The sequence below is a fragment of the Apus apus genome, chromosome 9 (assembly GCF_020740795.1).
Source record: "Apus apus isolate bApuApu2 chromosome 9, bApuApu2.pri.cur, whole genome shotgun sequence".
NCBI lineage: Eukaryota > Metazoa > Chordata > Aves > Apodiformes > Apodidae > Apus > Apus apus.
In genome coordinates, this window is record NC_067290.1 from 19,262,031 (window position 1) to 19,283,376 (window position 21,346).

General features: G+C 39.3%; 1 protein-coding gene across 6 annotated transcripts in view; it reads left to right on the forward strand.

The window, feature by feature from the left end:
• The first annotated feature begins 1,288 nt into the window (after positions 1-1,288).
• The window catches only part of CNTN6 (contactin 6), a 107,056-nt gene continuing 86,998 nt past the window's right edge, over positions 1,289-21,346 (forward strand). For all 6 annotated transcript variants that reach the window (XR_007890361.1, XM_051627805.1, XM_051627806.1 and 3 more), the window contains exon 1: positions 1,289-1,417. Coding sequence is in view for 5 of the 6 variants with exons in the window: in XM_051627805.1 (XP_051483765.1) it covers positions 1,363-1,417 (55 nt within the window). In the remaining variant the exon portion in view is untranslated. The remainder of the gene's footprint in view (positions 1,418-21,346) is intronic.

Consider the following 21,346-nt stretch of genomic DNA (forward strand, 5'->3'; position numbering starts at 1 on the left):
ACAGCTCAAGCCATTTATACTTTTAAATGACAGAGAAGTGCTTCAGTAGATGTACATGGAGTGGGACCTCACAAAAGGTTAAAAGAAACTCTGCTTTTTCCATCCTCTACTTCCAAACCTTGGAAACTTACCAAGATTTTATCATTCCCAGCCTGAAATGGCAACCAGCATTGTTGCAGCAAGTTTGTATATGGCTCCCCTGGGACCATCTACAACTTTTAGGTGAAGTTCATGAAAACTTATGAAGAGAATTAGGTCTATTATAGAAATTGGATGACTCCTAAAAAGAGTTGAATTTCTTAATTTCTAAAAAACATCTCTGTCACTCGTATCAGCAGTAAGTTTCAGGGCAACCTTGTATGCTATTTGTTCACACTGGTATGAAAAACAGTACAAGTGAGAAGAGAATATGGATCCATAAATTGGATAATAAATGTAATTTCTCAGTGGAACATTTTCAGCCCTTAAAGGGTTTAGAATGACTTTATGATTTTGTAAACTCATTTTATTAAGTGATTTCTGGTTTCAGCTGTTTTGTGAACTGATTCCCAACAGTAAATTACTTGTTTGCCCTTTGGGAGAACAGGCCAAACAGATACTTTTTTCTTGGTTTAATTCATCAAATGTTGACTGATACGTCAAAGGAAATTAAAGCAAATTTGTTATGCAAACCTTATGGGTGAATATTTCATTTCTGAAGAATAAACTTTAATACAGATCAGTTTTCTGGTTTTTTCCTTTTTTTTTTTTTTTTCCACCATGTATGTATGACATTGCACTGCCCCCTCCTCCCACAGGAGAGCTGCCACTCTGCACCAAACACTGCCTGCAATACAACACATTCACCAAAGGATCCTTTCTGGGTTCAGAGGGACTATAGGGCTAGAAACTAGAGGGCAAGAAACATCAGCAAGTGTGATGATCATTTAGGGGTCAAGAAGAGTCAATTTTTGCAAATACACTTTCTTCTAACCCAGTAATAACTGGACCACAGGCAGATTTTGCTTTCTCAACTGGAGAAACTCACTCTTGTGCAAGTGATCCCCGTGCCACACGGAGTGGATGGACGAGTCTCAAACACTACAGATGCTTTTCAGCTTTCCAGCTTTGTGTCATTTGGGAATTATTTTTATTTTAAATAGTCCTATCTAGACTATTCATTGCACTTTCAGTGTCAGAGTTGTCAAATGGTGCAGCAGATCAGGACTTTATACAGGGAAAATTGGGGCACTTATTTTGAATCTGCACTTTAATTACCCACTATCTCTTCCTGTTTTTGCAGAAAATCAAGGTAGTCACAGGAAGACACACTTTACTTTCCACTGATTGGATGGGAGGAATTTTTGACCTTGGAAAGTGGAGATGGTGTTGCTATGGAAACTAATAAGTCTGCTGCCATTCATGAGCTGCAGCACAGGTAAAATGTTCCACTATTAGTGTTTGTGATTGATAAATCTATATCAGAAACATAATTCTTCTAGAAAGGAGAAGCAATTACCAAAACTAACAGTACTTACTCACATCAACAAGTGACTAAGGAGCTTTTCACTGGGACATGCTTTAATTTTGAGAAACACCAGATGCTGCCTTTAAACCAGAAAAACACATTTCAAGATCATAAGAAAGATGGACACCAGGTAACAGCTTTAAAAAAATATTCTAAAGTGTAGCACTGAGAAGAAAGTACCATTGTTACTTGGCTACCAACAGGCACGTGAGAGACATTTCCCAGCCAGAGCAGAACTAACTCCAGAACTAACTCCCAAGCCAGCAAATGGAGCTGGACTGAAAACCAGAACACTTGAGTGAGTTGAACTCCCATAGGTGCACGGGAGTGCTGCATAGGTGGGTTAGATTCAGCACTTAATATCGTCCCCTTCCAGTGCCTCCATACAAGTGAAGTGTCTTTAAGTCACATTTAACTTAAAGGCAAATGAAAGCAATCATTTATGAAGTGAAAAAGAGGTGAGAATCATAAGGATTATCAAAATGTAAATACCAAAAATGAAAGAAAATCTTGTTTAATGCCCAAACAAATGCAAATGTTTCTTCTTTCCCTGCCGTTGGCATGAGGAGAGACTCTCATGCACACCAGCCTGTCACTGAACCAAGTGCTGGGTGTCCTGTCCTCAGGTTGTACCCAGAGGAGTAAGTGTGGCTGGAGGAAGCCACACTGCTCTGCTCCATTCTCCTTCTTGAATATCCCTGGTGTTTAATTAAAATATCAACAAGTTGCTAATGTATTGTAAGAGAAAATGTTCTTCTCTGCCTGGCTGGGCATTGTTCACAGTGAGGGTTTGGTATTCTGAGTTCATTCCTTTTTTGAACTTTTATTCTAATTCAGAGCATACAACCTGACAATCCTGCTTCATAAAACCATATAAATGGGATTAACTCATGTGACTCATTATAGACTCATCTAAAATCAGACATAAAGTAGTAACTGAACTCTTTGAGGTTATAATGAATTTGGGGATGAACTGACCCTTCACATTTGTCTGTGATAGAAACCATGACAACTGACTTTTGTCTACAATTAATGTATTGAACTCTAAATAGCTGGGATGTTATTCATGTACTTACAAGGAAATTGTATTAAAGTAACCTCAAATGATACTTAAATTAATTATGTACTGAGTGAGTCAGCAGCTGTTTGAAATGAAGAAACAGAAGCAGAGTGCAGGCTTCAGTAGTATTTTAAAATATGATTTAAATTAAACTGGATAATATTTTATCTAATAGATACCAGGTAAATATGTAAATCTCAGGATCAGACTTTCTGTTAAAACAGTACTAAGTGCCTCTTTCAGTAATAAACAGCCAACACATTAAGGACTTCATATTAAAATATTGGTGGAGATTTCAAGCAAGCAGCCACCCCTCCAGTGCCAGATGTGCTGAACCATCACAACCACCTGTGGAGGATCCTGACCTTGCCTTTAACTGCCCACTGTGCTGCTGCAGCACCCCTCAGCCCTCTTGGGTACTTCTCACAGACCATCTACTTCTCAGTTAGTCCAAGGAAAGGACTTGTGCCAACCTGTTGGAGTACAGGACTCCTGTAATTTCTTGATTGCTTTGAGCAGTTGTCAAACAGATGGTGATCCCCAGTACAGCTTGGTGATGGACATGATATTTTTACATCCATGTTTTGCATTTTCAAATACAACCTTTTCCTTCATTTCTTTCCACAGAGCTTTCATTATTCAAACATTTTTTTGTCATCTTCATCTGTCTTACCAGAGGATCATCTTTTAATGAGACCAGTATCCTGGGCTCACTGAGTTAAAAGATCCCAGGAGCTCACTTTTCTGTTAGCATGTTCAGTTTTTTGAAGACTTAACAATAGATCAAAATTTAAATGTTCTGTATTCCCAGGCACCAAGAGCAGATCACGACAACCCCTTTGTCCTGCTCCTGCCTTCAATTAAAAGAACAGCAAAAGCTCCCACTGACTTCACTGAGATAAGTTAATTTATACCTAGGTATAAATTAACTCCATTGATTTCAGTGGGGCTATGATGATTTTCCCTACATGGCATTCAGAAATATGCTTGATGGTAATAGTCAAACCTCCAGTTACAGGTAAAACTTCTTTGATTTATTATATGGATAGTTCCCATCAATTTAGGAGTAATAGACCTGAGTGGGACAATCAAGAACTAGTCACGATGCTGAGCAGAACAGCCTTGTGGGCTGGGGCTTGAAAGGTAATTCAGGCTGTTAGATGACATTGGTCAGTCATTTCTTCCTTGTTTCTACCTCAGTTCTACCAGTCATGTAGAATGAAAATGATATTGACCTATAAAAGAAATCTAAATCTAAGGATCAAATGTGCTGTACAGCAGAGCTAGATTTTATTACCCCCCCAAAATGGCAATTCAATTACTGGAGAATCAAACGACCCTCTATATTCTCTCTGTATGGAAAGATCATGGGAAGAGTAATTTTCCCTCCAACTCTTATTTTTCAGCAGAGCATTTTTATGTGACTCAACAAGGGTCTTTGGGGTTTTCTTGCAAGCGCCTTAGGGGATAAAATAAAATAAAATAATGTATGCATGCACAGTGCCACAGGGAGGGAACAGATTCGATTTTTTTTCATAACCCATTGCTATTTAAATGAGATAATCTGATTTAAGCAGAGCACCAGAGGCAAAAAGGGTGATGAAGATAAACTCAGAGATCATGACTTTAAATTCTGTGTACTTGTTATAAGCATGAAGGGCAACCATCTCCTTCCACTACTGTTGAAATTTACATATTGCTTGATATTAATATGTTAAGAGCAAGCACTCACTTTCTGGATTAAAAATCTAGATACAATTGAGAAGCTGATATGAACAGTAAAGTGTCCAAAGTGCTCAAGAAAGAAAAGAATTGTTTCTTCACACCAAAACTATCTCAAGTTTTCCTCCTATGGCTGCCTCTGGCTCATTGCTCCTTCCTCTGGAGCTACTCAGCAAGGCTGGTTGCCACCACTACGGTATAGAGAGGGGAAGCTGCCTTAAGCACCCATCAAGAGCACCTCAGACTGCTACATGGACATGGCTGCCAGGCATGGGTCTGCAATGTGCAACACCTACCTGCCTCTCTTGTGCCTCCCTTCTCTCCTCTGTCAATAGGGATTTATGGATTCTGCCCAATGCTGTAATGAAAAGAATAATTTGATCATAAATACATTCCAGAAGCCATTCTCCCAGCCTTTTCTATTATGCAGTTTAGGAATACAGGATAAATGCAGGTTGCAGATCTTAGGTGAGAAGAGGAACAGGCACAGATTGATTCTTCCAGTGGCTGATCTAAGGATATCATGCTGGGGGAAAGTCTTTTGGTAGCTCCATACAAAGCAGGTCACTTACAGTCCCATTCTGGCACCAGCTTCCCTGCAAATATCTGAGCTTCCCTGGTTCCTTCAATTCTCCAGGGCTCTTTACTGTTCAGAAAGGAGAGGAGAGTTATATTTTAATTATTTCTGCAGTTTCTGTCTTCCTCCTGGACAGTTTATTCAAATTTTTGTGTCTCTCCCATTCCTAAAGGCAGTCATGACCCTTCTTTTATCTGATTCCTGGTGGCTTCTCCCCTTCAAATAAATACATGCAGTCTGCCAGACAGAGATGGCCTTTGCAACTGTTCTGTGCTCTGCTGATGGTCTTGACCTCATCATGGAAGCAAATGGGTTTTCCAGGGTTAAAGATGAAGAAAAAGGAAAATGTCAGTAAAAGCTACCAGGCTCTTAAAATTAGCTACAGACAATAAAAATATGAAAAGCCAAACCAGCTGGTCTGAACCTCCATTTTGGAAGTAAGGCAGTAACTGTATTTTTACACAGTCCTTTGGTTTATTGGCTTAAATTCCATTGAAGATGCAACTGCAACCTCCTGGGCTGTATTTTGGCCTATCATTTGGAAACTGCTAAATTAGAGAGCATCCTGATACTCTGTTGGGTCACAGCATGATGAATATTGCAGACATCACATCCCACACCCTGCCTTGCGGTCTCTTGCACATTTATTGTTAGCATAACCACACCTTTAGGAACAGAACAGCAGACCATATATTTTCAGACAAGTGACATCTTTGCTATTTCTAACAGCAAACTGTGGAGATGAACTAGTCCAGCCTGGAAATGTTAAAGCTTCTCTGAAAAAACTGAGGCATTTGAGACCCACTGATGAGTCAGAGAGTGATAATAATTAGGTCTCCCTTGAACAACATGTACGTTTTCATGACTTTGGGAAACAGTGACCCTGAAAGCTGAATTTCTGTAAATGACTTCCAAGCATCTGGCACGAGAGGATGACTGGTAACACAGTGACCTTCTGAGGAGAATGAAGGAAGACATTTAAAGGAAACCTTTGTTTCTGCTTTATGGGGGCCTGGGTGCTTAGTTTTTTGGTGATTGACAAGACAGAGTAAGAGGGATTGTGGCTGTATTTAGAGGATGGGCTATGAAATTATTTAGTTCCTTTGATTTGATGTTAACAGGCTTTACCTGATTTCTGCTCTTAGACTTGATAAATGTTTTGCTGATTGCACCACAGCCTTGCTGTCCTTCATACCCTGTTGGGATGCTCTAGGGGATACTGCTCTGACTGCCTGCTGGAGGAAGACATTTTCCCAGGGAGGGATTTTCCTAACGGAACAAGCTGCTTTGTCAACACCTGGAAAACCCTGGCACAGGCTAATGTGGGCAGTGAGAGATGGGGAAGAAGGTCTTTCAGGTGTCACCTTCACTCTCCTCTTCCCCTGGTACCTCATTTGGCTTCCCCTGAAACACAAAGGATCAATTGTCCAGTCTGTCACGGACCAGCAATGTCCCAGCTAAAAAGCCAGTACTCCAGAGCTGCCACCAGTGTGCTCAGACACAAACCAGGGCCCTACTACCCTTCATAATAGCAGGAAAAATACTTGTATCAAACAAGACCTGAGAACATATGCAAGAGAGAGGAAAAAAGCATGACAAATAGGAAGGGAAAATAAGGTATTTTTCTAATCTATCAGTCAGTTTTGCAGACATTGCACTTGGAAAATATTATCCCAAATATTGCCTTAAACTGGCTGATCTGCAGAGAGTGAGCTGCTCTGCCCCTGCCCATTTCTGGCTTACACAGAACTGGTTCTTCCATAATAATTTTAAGAACAAGAATGAGCAATTTCACTATTTCCGTTTCCTCTCTCTTATCAGAACCACAAACTGTTTCTAACTCAAGGGCAAAAAAACAGACAAAATAAACCATCCTGTAAGAAACGTGAATCTCTGTCCTCAGTGCAAGGCAACATAAAGGACAGATGCTCTTGTGACAAAGAGGGCAGGTGCTCAGGAAGCCTGTGAACAATTTCTGGCTCTACCACTTGCTGGTTGCTCGAACAGAAGGATGTTACAAAGCACCATGGAGTTTAAGATATTTCCTTACTATTCAATTTGAAGAGGGAGATATTCATGCCAATTTGTGTTTTCAGCTGCTATGATAATGAAGCATGTGAAGAAACAACAATGCAGCAATGATGATAACTCCAATGAAGTCCAGCTGGAGACCTGTAACTAGGGGAGTTCCTAGGGATCAGTTCTGGGTCCAGTTCAGTTCAGCATCTTCATTAACGACCTGGATGAGTGGACAGAGTGTGTCCTCAGCAAGTCTGCTGATGATCCCAAACTGGGAGGACTGGCTGATTCATAGGAAGGCTGTGTATTCATGAAAATCTGGACAGACTGGAGAGCTGGACAAAGAACCTAATGAGGTCTAACAAGAATAAGTGCAGAGTCCTGCACCTGTTGAGGAGAGTAACAACATGCACCAGTACAAATTAGGAGCCGACCTGCTAGAAAGCAGCCCTGTGGAGAAGGAACCTTGAAGTCCTGGTGGACAACAAGTTATCCATGGGCAGCAATGTGTCCTTGTGGCCAAGAAAGCCAATGGTCTCCTGGGGTGCACTAAGAAGAGCGTGGCCAGCAGGTCAAGGGAGGTTCTTCTCCCCCTCTACTGTGCCCTAGTGAGACCCCACCTAGAGTATTGTGTCCAGTGCTGGGCTTCCCAGTTGAAGAAGGACAGGGATTTACTTGAGACAGTCCAAGGGAGGCTACAAGGATGATGAAGGGACTGGAACACCTGCCTGATGACGAAAGGCTGAGAGACTGGGACTCAGCATTGGTATTTTTTTGCCTCCTCAGCTTACAACAGCAGTCTTAGTACTTGCTTTGGGAAAGGAAGAATAAAGGCAAAGCTGAGCATTTCTGAAAGCCTCACCTTTAGTGAATGCAAGGGGGTTTGCAGCTACACAGACATAAACCTGCTTTGATCCTGTCATTCTTCTGAGTGGGCAAGAGTACAACTCTGCTGTATTCCCAGGGATACCACAGCAAACAGGCCTGCTGGATGCAAGGAATGTTAATAATTTAATGTTTTATGACATGGGCTAGACACACACTGTACAAGAGTCTTCCTTATCATACTTAATTCCCAAGGAAAATGTCTTTTCTGAATTCCCTGGAGTGCACAAACATATGGTGAAAAAAGAGGTTAGAGCTCAGATGCTTCTTTGAGGGTGCACTTTCAAATTTCAGGTTGCATTGATTTAGCTGTCAGAAGGATGTTATTTACAGCTCCTGACATTAAGTGAAGCATGCTAGAATTCATGGAAGTCATTACTAGAGCTTTACATTTTCTATATGGTTTTAGTGTATAAGTCTCTTCTACAGTCTGATAGGTCTAACCCACTTTTATACTGGTTTAAATAGTCACTACTTCCTAATCAGTTCAATTAGTTACTTTATATTAATTTTTTTCTATACTTTGAATTTTACATGGCTTCTTTCTGTTTCATACAAAGTCATTTAATCTCTCTGTAGGAAAAGGCTTATTAACTTTCTAAAATAGCATCCTGGTACTTAAGAAGTCATTTAATTCTTTTTCGTTTTTTGTTTGCAACAGCTTCAAAGATAATTCAATTTCACTTTATTATCACTGCCAAGAAGTTGAAATTAGGAGGTGATGAAGCACTTTAAATATTTTGAGCATTTTCTATGGCCAGCAGTAGAAAATTTAAGTATAAAAAAATTAAACTTAAGGTGACACGATATATTACTGAAATAGTTCAATGAAGCACACTGGCTTTCAGTAAAAAGTAACTGAATAGGATTCTTACATTTCATATAAATATTTGGTGGGGAGCCCGAGTCCAAAACTTCAGATCAGTTATACATGAGCAGAAACCAAGATGAAACTGGACATCTGCTGTAGTGCCTGACATAGCACAGGGCTTTTCCCCAACCCCAGTGTCCTTCATTGATTTAGTTCACTCCCAGGGACCTTCAGCAAGAAGCCCAGAGCCAGTGTTTCACCTCTCACTTCTGTACCAAGACACCCTTTAAGCTAACTTTTAGGACATTGCTTTGCAGAGGTCACTATTAAAGCAAAATACTTTGTCTATGACTATTACATTTAAACCCCAAGGCTGGATTCTGAGATCCCCCACTTCAGAGCTGAGGCTGCTGCATCTTGATCTGACGTACTGTTATGGTAACCAGTTAGTTACCAACATGGATTCCCTTGGACAATAGTCAAATCGATTATTTTTTTACCTTCACAACTAATGCCTCAATTAAAGCAATGACATGTGAAACCTTAGATTTTGTTATGGTGAGAATGAGGGACATGCTCTACATGAAATAGAGAGAAACTCAGCTGCAGCCCACTAGCAGAGAAGGGATGTAAGTGGATAGCAGGAACAAGAAGGATTTAATTTGTTTTCAGAAAACAGACCCTGAAAATGCAAAAAAAATTTAAATCTCTGCTTTACTTAGAACCCCAGCTCAAATTTCCATGCTGTTTAATATTCTCAACCAGCAGAGCTGCACACACTGACATGGGTGAAGACCTTACCCACTAACTTTTAAGAGCTGAAACAGTATCTGCTACTTCCACGTAATCACAGACTGATCATCTCTTCCATTGTCTGCAGAAGCTTGAAAATAAAATGTCTCTAGATATTGATTTGCTACTTCTTTTTCATTTAGTGACTATTGATTGCTGTTTATGTGTGTGTGTTTCTTGTTGAGCAGAAATTAACATTGAAAAGTTCTTGGAATTCACTGCATTCATACCTACTTGACATTCCAGGGGAAAGCCTGTTACTACAAACACTGACACTGGGGTTTCCAAAAAACTGGTTTGCTTTCTCCTCCAATTTCTGGGCAGAAAAAAAAAAAAAAAAAGCTTTCTAGACAAAATCATTTTATTACAATGATTATTGCTGCCACTTGCCCAGGACAGAAAATGTGGTTGTCACAGAGTTTGAGCTCACAGTCATTTCAAACCACACAGTATTTTTTAGGCTGTGGTTGTCGTGTCTACATTACAAAAATAAACCTCTTAGGGATGTGAGGCATTTTTTCATGACTCTCTGGAAGAGAAACTCTCGTGATTACCTCTAAAATTGCTTACTGGTGTGTGCATGGGAAGCCAGCTCTGAGACACATGCTGATCTGTAATTTGAGAAAAATATGGATGAATTAGTCTAGTGGGGCCATGTGTAGGGGCTGGATGAATGAAAATATCTGAGTTAGAGATGAACCATTGTTCAACCGAAGCTATTAACTCTGTACCATCCATAAAACAGTCTTATCATTGGTCTTATTGCATTCACATCCTACAGTTTTCCTAGTTTTGGTTCTGTCAGCTCCAAATACATTCAAAATCACAGGCCACGTACACATTTTCCATGAGACTATAATCCTGAATCATCAAATAATAATGCAAATAGATTATTTATATTTACCTCATATCTGTTTTTCATCCTTCAGAACTCCCCTTTTTCCATATTGAGCCTTAGGATTAGATTCTAAAAAAACTCAATCACAATTACAAGCAATAACTAATTCTCATGCAGGAACTGGAGAAAAAACCTCATACCTCCCATTCCAGGATTTATGTTAGTAATTGCTCTAGTTGATGGCACAGTTATCACAATTAGCATCCACACAGAGATGAGACTCTCCACAGCTTCTTCTGCAGGAGTTAAGAGGGGAACAAGTAAGAGGACAACTTTTGAGTGTAGAGGTGACTTCAGACACACAGGAGACCTGCAGCCCCCACCTTTCTGGGTCTCTGTGCTTCCCTTTGTCTGCAGGCTCCACCTGGAGGTGACAATCCTTGTCCTAGTAGGGCAGCTTAAGGCGAAAGCTCTTTTAAGTCCTACCAGCTTTGCAACAAGAGGTAAATTTATAGACTTTAATCCCAGTCTTTATGCCTTTACTTTTATGTGTTTGATTTTTAGACCCTTTTAGAATTCTGGCAATTAGAATTTCTTCCCCTCCTGTGTAGCACAGCACCATGGTATTTTGTCCTTTGTTCAATATTAATATATGCTTTATTGTTCCATTCTAATTACAATCTCATTATTGAAGGGGCACTATGTTTTCCTCTGACAGATATTGCATCTCACTGTTAGTGGATCTTGCTTATTGTTATTAATAATTTGTAGCAACTGAATTGGTATTAGAATATTACCCTGCTAAATCACTTTTGCTGCTAATTAAGGCACTATCTGTGACATTGTTTAGTTCCAAACATCATACTCCTGCTTTTCAGCCTGCTATAATTACCTGTAAGTCATTCATTTCTACTTCTGTAAGTCAGGTCTTTCAATCAAGGTTCCTGAGAGCTTTGCTGTGGTGTGAGCTGCCATTGGTAGAAATGAAAAGTTCTCAGGGAAAAAAAATACTTTTGTAAAGAAAAATTCACCTTTCACTGCAGCCCAGGAAGTCCTTAGAAACAGAATAATTGTACTTGATGGTTCCAAAGCGGGCACAAAAGAAGGAGGGTTTTGAGTGAAAAGTGAAAGATGACTGAAGTAACCCAGCTGTTCCAGAGAACAGCAACGGAAGTGGCCATAGTTTTAAAATGTCTTCACTTCACAAAACACTCCTCTAGAAGATCAGATCTCTCTCATACTATTTTGTGGGATAATATTTTCTCTGAATAAGCAACATCACTTCACTGTTTGCCTAGGAACACTATTCACTGTTGCTCCCAAACGAAGAGAACATCCAAAAAGGATGAATCAATAGTGAAAACTCACATTAATGGCTGGGGGCTTGTTGGTGTATGTCTGGAGTAAGTAGAATTCTTTTCAGTGAGAGGATATCTGGAATATTCTGTATATTGCAAACATTTTACACAAACCCAAGAAAACCATGTTTATTTCTGAGCAAGTCACTCTGTAGTCATTTTAGTGGAGTGCAAAAAGGTGGCAGGTATTTCTCCTGCTGCTGTTGTGCTGGGGCTGTTCTGCACACACATGCACAGACACACACTGTACGTGTGCCCAACGGTGCCACATTTATGTAAAATTTGATTTCTGTCTCTTGTTTAGTTCATTTGCATTTCTGATTTAAGCAGAGAATAGCAAGGAAGGTCTCCTGAAAAGGAGATGCAAAGCTCATTATCACTTGGGACAATTGTCTGGGAAAATAAAGGCATGTTATAAAATCAGGGAAGAAACACTGTCCTTTGGAACCAGCTTCCCCTTTGCTGAGTTGCTGTGTGAATTGTTCAAACCAGGACAGCTCTCCAGACAGATTTCTGTGGTTTTTGTTCCTCTGTCCCAACAGACATCCAAGCTGCCATTCCTCCCAAACTGCAGCTCACAGCCTGTGCCCTAAACTCACCCTGGAAAATGGCTTTTTGTAGTTTACAGTAAAATCTATCCAAACCTTGACTCACTGCTCAGATGGCCTTCCCACCAACAGGAAAGTGATTGATGGAATGCAGTTTCTTCATCCTCCTAATATTGTCTCACTTCATGCACTTATGCCAAATAGTTTTTGCTGATTATTTTTCCTACAGCTTATAAAAAAATGTACAGTAGCACTGGCAACGTGAAAAAAAATACAGGGGTTAGTCTGTAGTAATGTCTTGTTGAGCATTTATCAGATTCATATTTCAGTCATATTAGTCTAAAGCTACTGAAATCATTGAAGATATAATTCAACTTAAATCAGAACATAACATTATATCTCCAACTACTATTTCTAATTAGATTTATTCTGCTTTACACTGAATGCAGCAGAAATAAAGCAGTTTTCTCTGCATTTTTCTTGTAAACATTTGTGGTTTTGCAAAACATGAGTAGTTTGCCCCAGGCCAAAGAAAATGTAGCAATTTATGCAATAGGTATTGAATTCATATTTGCCTGACAAGTGACCTTATCAGCTATAACTTGTCATCTTCTAATTAGTCTACATTTATTTTTTTAAAATAAATTAACCCTCAGCCTCTCCTGTAGATAAGCTGACAGTACACCAAATTGTGTGTGGAGTTGCAATTAAAATGGTGGTGCAAATCTATGCCACAATTGTGCCTTAAAGAAAGATACATTCATATCATTTCAACCTGATTACAAATTGAAATTATTTTTATTCCCAATGATGCCACTGGTTGCAAGGCTTACTGACCAGTGACAACAATGGCTTCTCTTTAGAGACTCTAAGAATACTCACATAACACTAAAAGCACACAGTGAGATCCAGGGGCCAGGAACACCTCCCTATTATTAAAATACATTTCAAAGCCCAGAAAGTGGAGTTTGATTACTGCTCTTGCAAGTTTCCTTTCATGACAAATCATAAATAAGGACCCCTTGTAAAATCTGAAGCCACATGAAGTTTCTTTGGATTACAGGTTCATTTTTATTTCCGTATCTATTTTCTCTGACTTCATGTTTAAATCGATAATTTCTGAAGATGTACAGAAGTGCAGCTGTAGGAGCTGGGTAAGCTTTCCTATAAATAACCTGCATGTCTACAAGTTTTAACACTTGCAGGGTCAGACAGCTGCAGATCAAAAGTTTTGAAGATTTGAATTTAATTCCTTCACAAGTGAAATGTCCAGTTCCTTATTTCTTTAAATAAATGTACTGTGTTTTACAGAGCAAGACTGAGCTGAAAGGTAAGCATCTAACATTTGTATGGAAAAATATGAAATCCCATGAACAGAATCCAGTCTGATTCACATTTTATGCCTTAAAATAACTTGGTTTTGGCTAAAAATTTTAACCACATGATTTGAAAAATCAGCGGAAACTCATATATATTTTAAGGATGTGTAACCTGATTCAAGATTTTAAGTCACAATCTGATAGGTGTAAAATACACTCACCGTGCACGTACATACCTAATTTTCCAGGGAGAAGTTGAGAAACAAGCACTTTAGTCAGCCCAGAGTTGGACACTCACTGCAAGTCAAAATAATAAAACAACAACAAGTTATATTGCCCTGACATTTTACTAAAATGTTCATATTTTCAAGATAATTGAGACGTGAAAATACTAGCATGAAGAAAATAAATGTGTTAAAACAAGACGTGTTGTAAATTCAGCTGGGTACAATTATGAAGAGGAAACATGTAATACCCTACTTTCTTTCCTTCAAAGCTCTGCACTCTAAACCTAAATTAGAGCAGCATTTATCACTGATTGTGTCACTCTCCAGAAATACGGCCTTCAGACCGTCTGTCATAACTCTGCTGCTGATACTAGAAGGCAGACACATTAAGGATCAGTCAAGATGATACAATTTTCCAACTACTAGAAGTCAAGCAAATATGTTCTCAGCCTTCTGGGACACCCTTTCCTGTAGATGGATCACACCAGACTGTGATCTATGAATTGAAACAAAGCAGTCCCTCATAGAGCCTCATCATGCCTGTCCCCTGGTTTTCAGCAGGGCCCTACCCTTATGGGAAGGACAGGTAACTAAATACCCAAATCCCACTGAAACTAGGGGATCAAGAGCCTGTATCCAAGTACCACCTGGCCTTTTTTGTCTCTACACTCTGAAATTCTCCACCACCTCCATCTCTCTTGATTATTTTTTAAAGCTTTTGGGTTTTTGCCTCTGCATTTTATTTTGTCTTTGCATTTACTACAGTTTGCTGCCCACATTATCCCTATAATTCTCTTCCCCAGCTCCAGTTCACTGTGACGAGAAGTCGCTCCCTCGTGGAGAGCATTTTTCCTTGGTCACCTTAAGGCATCAAACCACCTTCCTTTTTTTCCAATCTGCTTCAGTTTGAATTTCACCATTGGCATAGATGAGATGACTAATCCAATTTCCTTCTCTGCAGTGAGTCCTCTTGCAGCTCCTTCTGCACTTTTACTTTTTCCCTGAATAGTTGTCATTTAATGCCCCGTTATCTTAGATGGCACTCATTTAGTGGTTTATTAGGCAGTAATTTAGCAGCCTGTTATCAGTTCCTGCTGCAGCTAGGGAAAATATGCACTCTAAGTATGCAAGACTTCTGCAGAATTACGCATTTTTGTGAGTCCTGAATTAGAGAAAAATTACCAAAATTAATACATAGGAAATGTTTTCCCTGCATTTCGTTCCTGGCCCTGCACTAAAGGTCTCATCAGGCTATTTGGAATCTAGCTTGTCTGATCTCTGCTTCTGCTTCCAGCCCAAGCAGTGAAGTTGTACAAAACGGCAGAGAGCTCCCCAGACTGAGACAAGCACAAGGAGGTCCTCAGCCTGGCCTCAGTTCCTCTGCCTGCACTTGTGCTGTCCTTTCTGTTAGGTTTCCAGGTGGGGAGAAAGTGTAAGTCTTGAGATTAGTTTTTGTGAGCTTCTCGAAAACCAAGGAGTTTAAATGAAATAATGGGCAAGGGTAGAAACCAAAGTGTGCCTTAAGCATTAACTGCAGTAGCACAGAGGGATCAGTGTGAATCTCAGCTGGAAAAATGGTTTTGCAAAATAATTTTGAAATCACAGCTTTTGAGATCTGGATGAAACTAGACTTTTTTTTTTTTTTTTTAATTAATAAAGTATTCCTGTTTCTTCAAATTGCCACATTTCAACAAATAATGAAAGCAGAGATATGAGGAAGCAGCTGAAAGGGCAGTGAGAGAGATGCCAGCCAGCTAAACTGGCACTGCTGATTGAGCAGGTACCAGAGATGTGGGAATTTTGTATCTGCTTCTGAAAAGCATTCCTCTTTCTGGCTTCCCTCTGGAAACATATGCACAAGAGACAAATCTTACAAAACCTCCCCAGGTGGCCTATCATCCCATCCTCTACAGGCTCTTCTCTGGAGGGAATACCTCAGGATGAATTAACTGGGACACCCAAAGAAAGCTGCATTCTGGACTCCAGCTCTTTGTAACAGCTCTGAAATTACATCAAACATGGACATCAGGAGGGGAGAGGGGCTGCCTTAAAGGTGTAATAGCAGGTCTCTCTACCCTTCCAGTTTTCCCCAGGTTTTTCTGCTTGCTGCCATGCCCAGCAGCATTCCCACTTCACCTGGCTCCCAGCCCTGTCACAGCCAGGTCAGCTGAACACTCCCTTCCTGTCTCTGCTCCAAACCAGAATGCCACTGCAGCCCTATCAGCCTGCAGTTTTCTCCTCCTTTCAGTTGGGTTTTGTTTTGCTATTTATGCTGTCATTTTTTTGAGAATAGATCGGATAAAGGTCATTTTTTATTTGAATAGAAAAGAGCAGTAATTTGACAGGGAGACATTCTCAGCTTGCCATACATCAGAGATGTTGATATTAGCTCCTTTAAAACAGAGACTAGAGACAAAAATTGCCCAAGCAACTCAATTGCTAGCAGTTACTTTCCTAAACACAAGCATTTACAAAGTTATGTTTGTGGCTTCTGCTAAATTTTAGGATGCCATTACTGAGAAGAGTTTAACTTTGTTTATCTTTGCTCAGAAAAAAAAAAAAATCATCAAAATATATATTAATAGTCACAAAAGATGATGGCTTCAAATAGTGTCTTTTGGCTGATCTATAATCATTGGCCTTGGCAATTTTATTCAAGAACATTAGCACTGATCACTTATGCTGCGTTCCTAATTATTTCTGAAATATTGTGCTGCTTCTCATGCTGAAATACATAACGAGCAAAGCAGTGGGTTAGTTTGAGCTGCAATATTCTAACTGGTTTTTAATCAATGAGTGATAATGATAGCTTGTGTTTTGACTTTCACTGTTTAATTGCCAGTAATAAAGCAGATCTTAGTTGATGATATTTAACAGAGTTCAGTTTCATTTATCTCTGTTTATTCTATTTATTTTAGAAGTGCCTGGGAGCTTTCAGTGCTTGACACAACAACAAAATATACAGTGCTAATTATATTTAGGTTGGCTGGTGTTTTCCACTCCAGAGGATTATGATGTCCTTTCATTGGGAGCTATTGCACCCCGCTGTTTTCAGCAGCCTCCTGAAATGCAGTAGGTGTCTAAATGGTAAAGCTGTATGTTCCATGAAGTCCCACCCAGATTCTTCTGAGATACAGACTGCTTAAATCACTATTTCCCTTCTGCTGCTTACAGTAGTCCTAGATTTATTATTATTATTATTTTGCCAGGATGCCAAAATAATAATTAAACATAGACACTCTAAAGATGAGGCAGATCTGCGGGTGATGCTACACAAGAAAGCACATCTCATCCAATCAGCCATACTGGCTTAAAATAAAGGTGCATCCAACTGATTCCATGACAGTCAGCCTAGAGGAGACACCTAAAGAAGGCTGTAGGAGTAGAGATGCTTAGGACTTGAACAATATAGTGCAAATTGCTCTACTTGATACCACACACAATGCCCAAAGCAGAGGTGAACTGGGATGATTTTACTGGTCAGGAGAGCAGATGCTATTAAGCAAAATCCCTTGGCCAACAGCCAGTTGTGCAATAGGCTGCACATGATTTGTGGTCAAGAAAGACCATTTTTTAAGTTCCAAGTTTCAGTCTACTAAATGAGTGTCAATACCATGATGAAAAGCATATGTAAATCAGTCAATATGATAAATATATCGATGAGATTCTGCTTGATTAATCTAATTTAAGTCAGGATCTGCCTTGGGCTTAAAATGTTATAGAAATATCTCTTGGGTTCCTCTTCAATTATATGTAAGAAAATAAAGACCTTTTTAATCTTGCCTGGTCTGACATTACCTTAATTGCTTAAGATGATTTATTTTCCAAGATTTTATTCCCAAGTTGTTGATCATCTGAAAGCAAGGAGTAGGTGACAGCCTGAAAATTCTATACTGGATCTTCCTGTGTCCTCAGGATTTTTGCCATGGTAGTAATCTGGACTACAAAAAGAAATTCTCTCTCTGTTTTTTTTCTGTTGTCTTTGTCATCTTTAGCATTTCTAAGCATTAGTTTGGAGTATAAACCCTTCTATCAACATACAAAATGATTTCTAATATCATGTTTATACAGCTAGTTCCTGACTGCCTTTATTCATGGCGGTTATTTAAGCTCTAGTGGGAAAAGCAAGTATCTATGAAGCAGCTATTTCATTCCAGTTATTCAAAGTAAATAAGCAAAATTTAAATAACATGTACAGAGAGCTTAAACATCCACCTGCAATTTAAGTCCCCTATAATGGTGATTATATCTAGCTTTCTACAAGGTCTGGAGCTCATAATACCACAAAAAACAAAATACTACTTCACATTACAACATGTTTCCCATTGCACATAAATTGGAATTACAAAGTGTACCCTCTGGAAACAAAAGAGGAATCATTGTTTGCTTTAGTGTATTCAAATTATTTGCAAACTAGTCTTTTTCATCATTTCTTTTTCATTCCAGTGTCGCTGGAATTTTGCTACTAAGTATCTGCCTGAAAAGAATGCAGCTGTCATCAATATCCAGTAGCTATTGTAGACTGAACTGGTACAGCTTTCAAACACCAAAGTGTTTAGTAAACCAATTACCATTTATTACATAGCATGCAGTTGATATAAATAGAAGAGACATTCTTAGCAGATTTCTTCCCTCTTTCCCTGCACTGTATTTGTTTTTAAGGGTGTGTATATACCATCCATGTCTATACACACAAGTGCAGGATAAATGGATGTTACACAGCACAGTGTTTCACACAGAGGAAAAAACAAAGTATCAGTTGCTTACACTTTGGTTCAGTTGGGGTTGATCCATTGACACTGAAGTTTAGGAAAGGCTTTGACTGGCTTTAAAGTACTTTGGCTCATACTCTCTCCATAGAAAAAGAAACAAATTGAGGAAGCATGAAATTGTATCTACTCCCAGCTCTAAAAATGCTCTCCAAACTAAGCATTCATCAGGCTGCTGCATATTTTCTATACTGAAATTGCAGTCATACTGGGGGAAAAAAACCCACAACTGTCCTAAGAAATTCAGTTGCATTTGCTCAGTCTTTTCCCAACAGATTCCACAAGCCTTTCTGCCATGGGGCAGGAAGAGTGGTTCTATGAAAGTGGGTAAAGATTTGTCTAGGATTAAAAGGCTTAGTTGTCCCAGATACCTCTGGTTAGTTGTGAGCAGGGGGAGATGAATAACACATTTCAGCCTAACTCCTTGAAATGACTCGGAGAGTTTTTTTCTAACCTAGAAAAAGGGAGAAATAAGGATCTCTAGGAAGGAGGCAATGGAGGAGGATGGAAGCAAGGTAAGATGCTTAATTAAATGAGTCTGAAATGGAGATTAAAGACTGGAGGAAATTTTCACAAATCTCTTTTTAATTACCCATTTTTAGTAGAAGCTGCATTGTAGCTTGCCATGTTGCTACATGCTTATCCAAGTCAGTGTTCCACTCTCTCTCCCCTTCTCCAGAGCAACAAGCAACAGTGTTTTGGAGTCACCACACAAAAACCCAGAGCTGATTAACACCAGCAGTGGCAAAAATTATCTGAGCTTAATTAGCCACCATCCTCCTAAGGCAGTAAAGCACAGTTGTATTTTGCACCAAAAAAAAGCTACAGAGAAACAAAGTGCTGGATTTATTTAACTGGCAGGATATTAAACTATATAGCTGTTATCTTTTCCTGTCTTGTAAATTATTGAATTAAGCCTTCAGTCAGTTTGGCAACAGTGCCAAATGAATATTACAACAGTACAATGCACCAAACAGTATCTGTCATCGAGTCTAGGTCTCACTTATAACTGAAATTACACTGAACAAAATGCTTGTGCAGTAGATTGGAAAAGGTTCATTATTATTTATTCATCTTGCCTAGTAACACAAAAACTAATGAAATTTCATTGAGAAGAGTGCACGTCAGGCTTACTATACATCATAAAGACACATGCCTCTAACATTATTGTGAACATTTTTCTCAGTAATTAGATGTCTGTTCCACAACAATTCTGTGTCTGAAGGACACAACCGAGCTCATCACATAAAACAAACCACCTGCACAAATGAAAAGGCTTCCTTTATCTTGTCTACAGCTTGCACAACTCTTCAGAAAACCCTTCCATGAAGCCAAAGTAGTCGGGCACAGTCAGTAATTCTAACATTGCTATTCACATGTTTAAATTTCTTAATAGAATACTACATTATTCATACAGTTCACACATTGGGGTTATAAATACACCAATAGCTATTCAGGCTATCATACCCTTACATGGATCTCCCCAAAGAACTGTTCATAAATCTGTGTTCATCTGCAACCACAAGTGTAAATTAGTCAAGTTCCATTGAATGCCATCCAGAATGCATCAATTATGAGCAATTTTCCCTCACTGTAGCTTGAACTTCTGGTCTGGAATCTTTAGGGAATATTTAGGTATTGGATTGAATGCAACTAGTGCCATGTAAATCTGAAGTAAGAGTTTGATTGTTTTAACAAGTATGATATAAGGAGAAATACCACACTTTGGCATTTAGAGATCTATCATCAATTATCTTGGCATTAGAATGTGTTTATCTGTTAGACCAAAATGCAGAAGGGTAATAAATTCACTGATACCCAATTAGATTCACAGAAAGTTAGGTCAAAGTGTGGAAGCAATACTTGTTATCATAACAGAACTGCTAAAAATGTCTGAAGCATCAGGTTTTGACAAAATCTTCTGTCAATCTATATATTTAGTTGAAAAAGACTCAAAAATAAAGAACATGGTTATTTTTGCATAATACTTCCATAATTATTACCTGTGATATGTTACACCCTAATTTTATATGCTAGATTCTTGCAATCCCAATAGCTGGTTATATTAGTAATTACAGTATTATTTTATACTTTCATTGTGTGTTTCCACACCCAAGTACTTCAGGAAATTGTGCAGTTGGTACATAACCTGAGTGTTTTGCTTGCTCCATTAGCCTCAGATCACCCTACCTACACCATCTTACAGGTTATGTCTAAATATTGATAAAAATACTGTAATACTTTGAGCCATTTTTTAAAGATTAAAATTTAGGGGATACAGATGTGCTTTCATTGAAGACATGTAACATTTCTGTGACATTGATGAGGGCTGGAGTACCCCTCACTACTCCAGTCTTGGAAGTTCCATCTCCAAACTCAAATCCAGGTGTTGGTTCTCTGGGTGAGGCACAGAGGAAGGAGGGAAGAAGAGGCAGAGCAGGGCTCCAGCTCAGCTGCTGGGCAGTGGCAGGCTTACAGCTATGCCTTCTCTTATCTGCTTACCCTCACAGTTTTTCAGATCATTAAGTAGAATTCCCTGTCCTGCTGTGTCCCAGACAAAACGGATGCCTTGCACTGTTGACTGTCATTTTACTGTCAGCTCTGCATACAGAACCTGCGCTTGAGCAGCAAGATTGAATTCATTCCCCAGAGTTTCTCTGACTCCAGTAGGGTTGGGACTTCCCCCTGTGCCTCCTCAATACCTACTCTTCTCTCTACATGAGGGCTGGTTGAGTGTCTCTCTGGTTTTGGTGCTTGATAACAAGGACAACATGGAATTTCACTACTCCCGATTTGGGGTGTTCTACAGAAGCTGAAACCTGAGAGGAGCCCCGTGTCTCAGGAGCTCTGCACATCCATGGCTGAAGGGAGAAAACACATCAAAGTCACAGGCCCTTTGGGAAAATCCTACAGG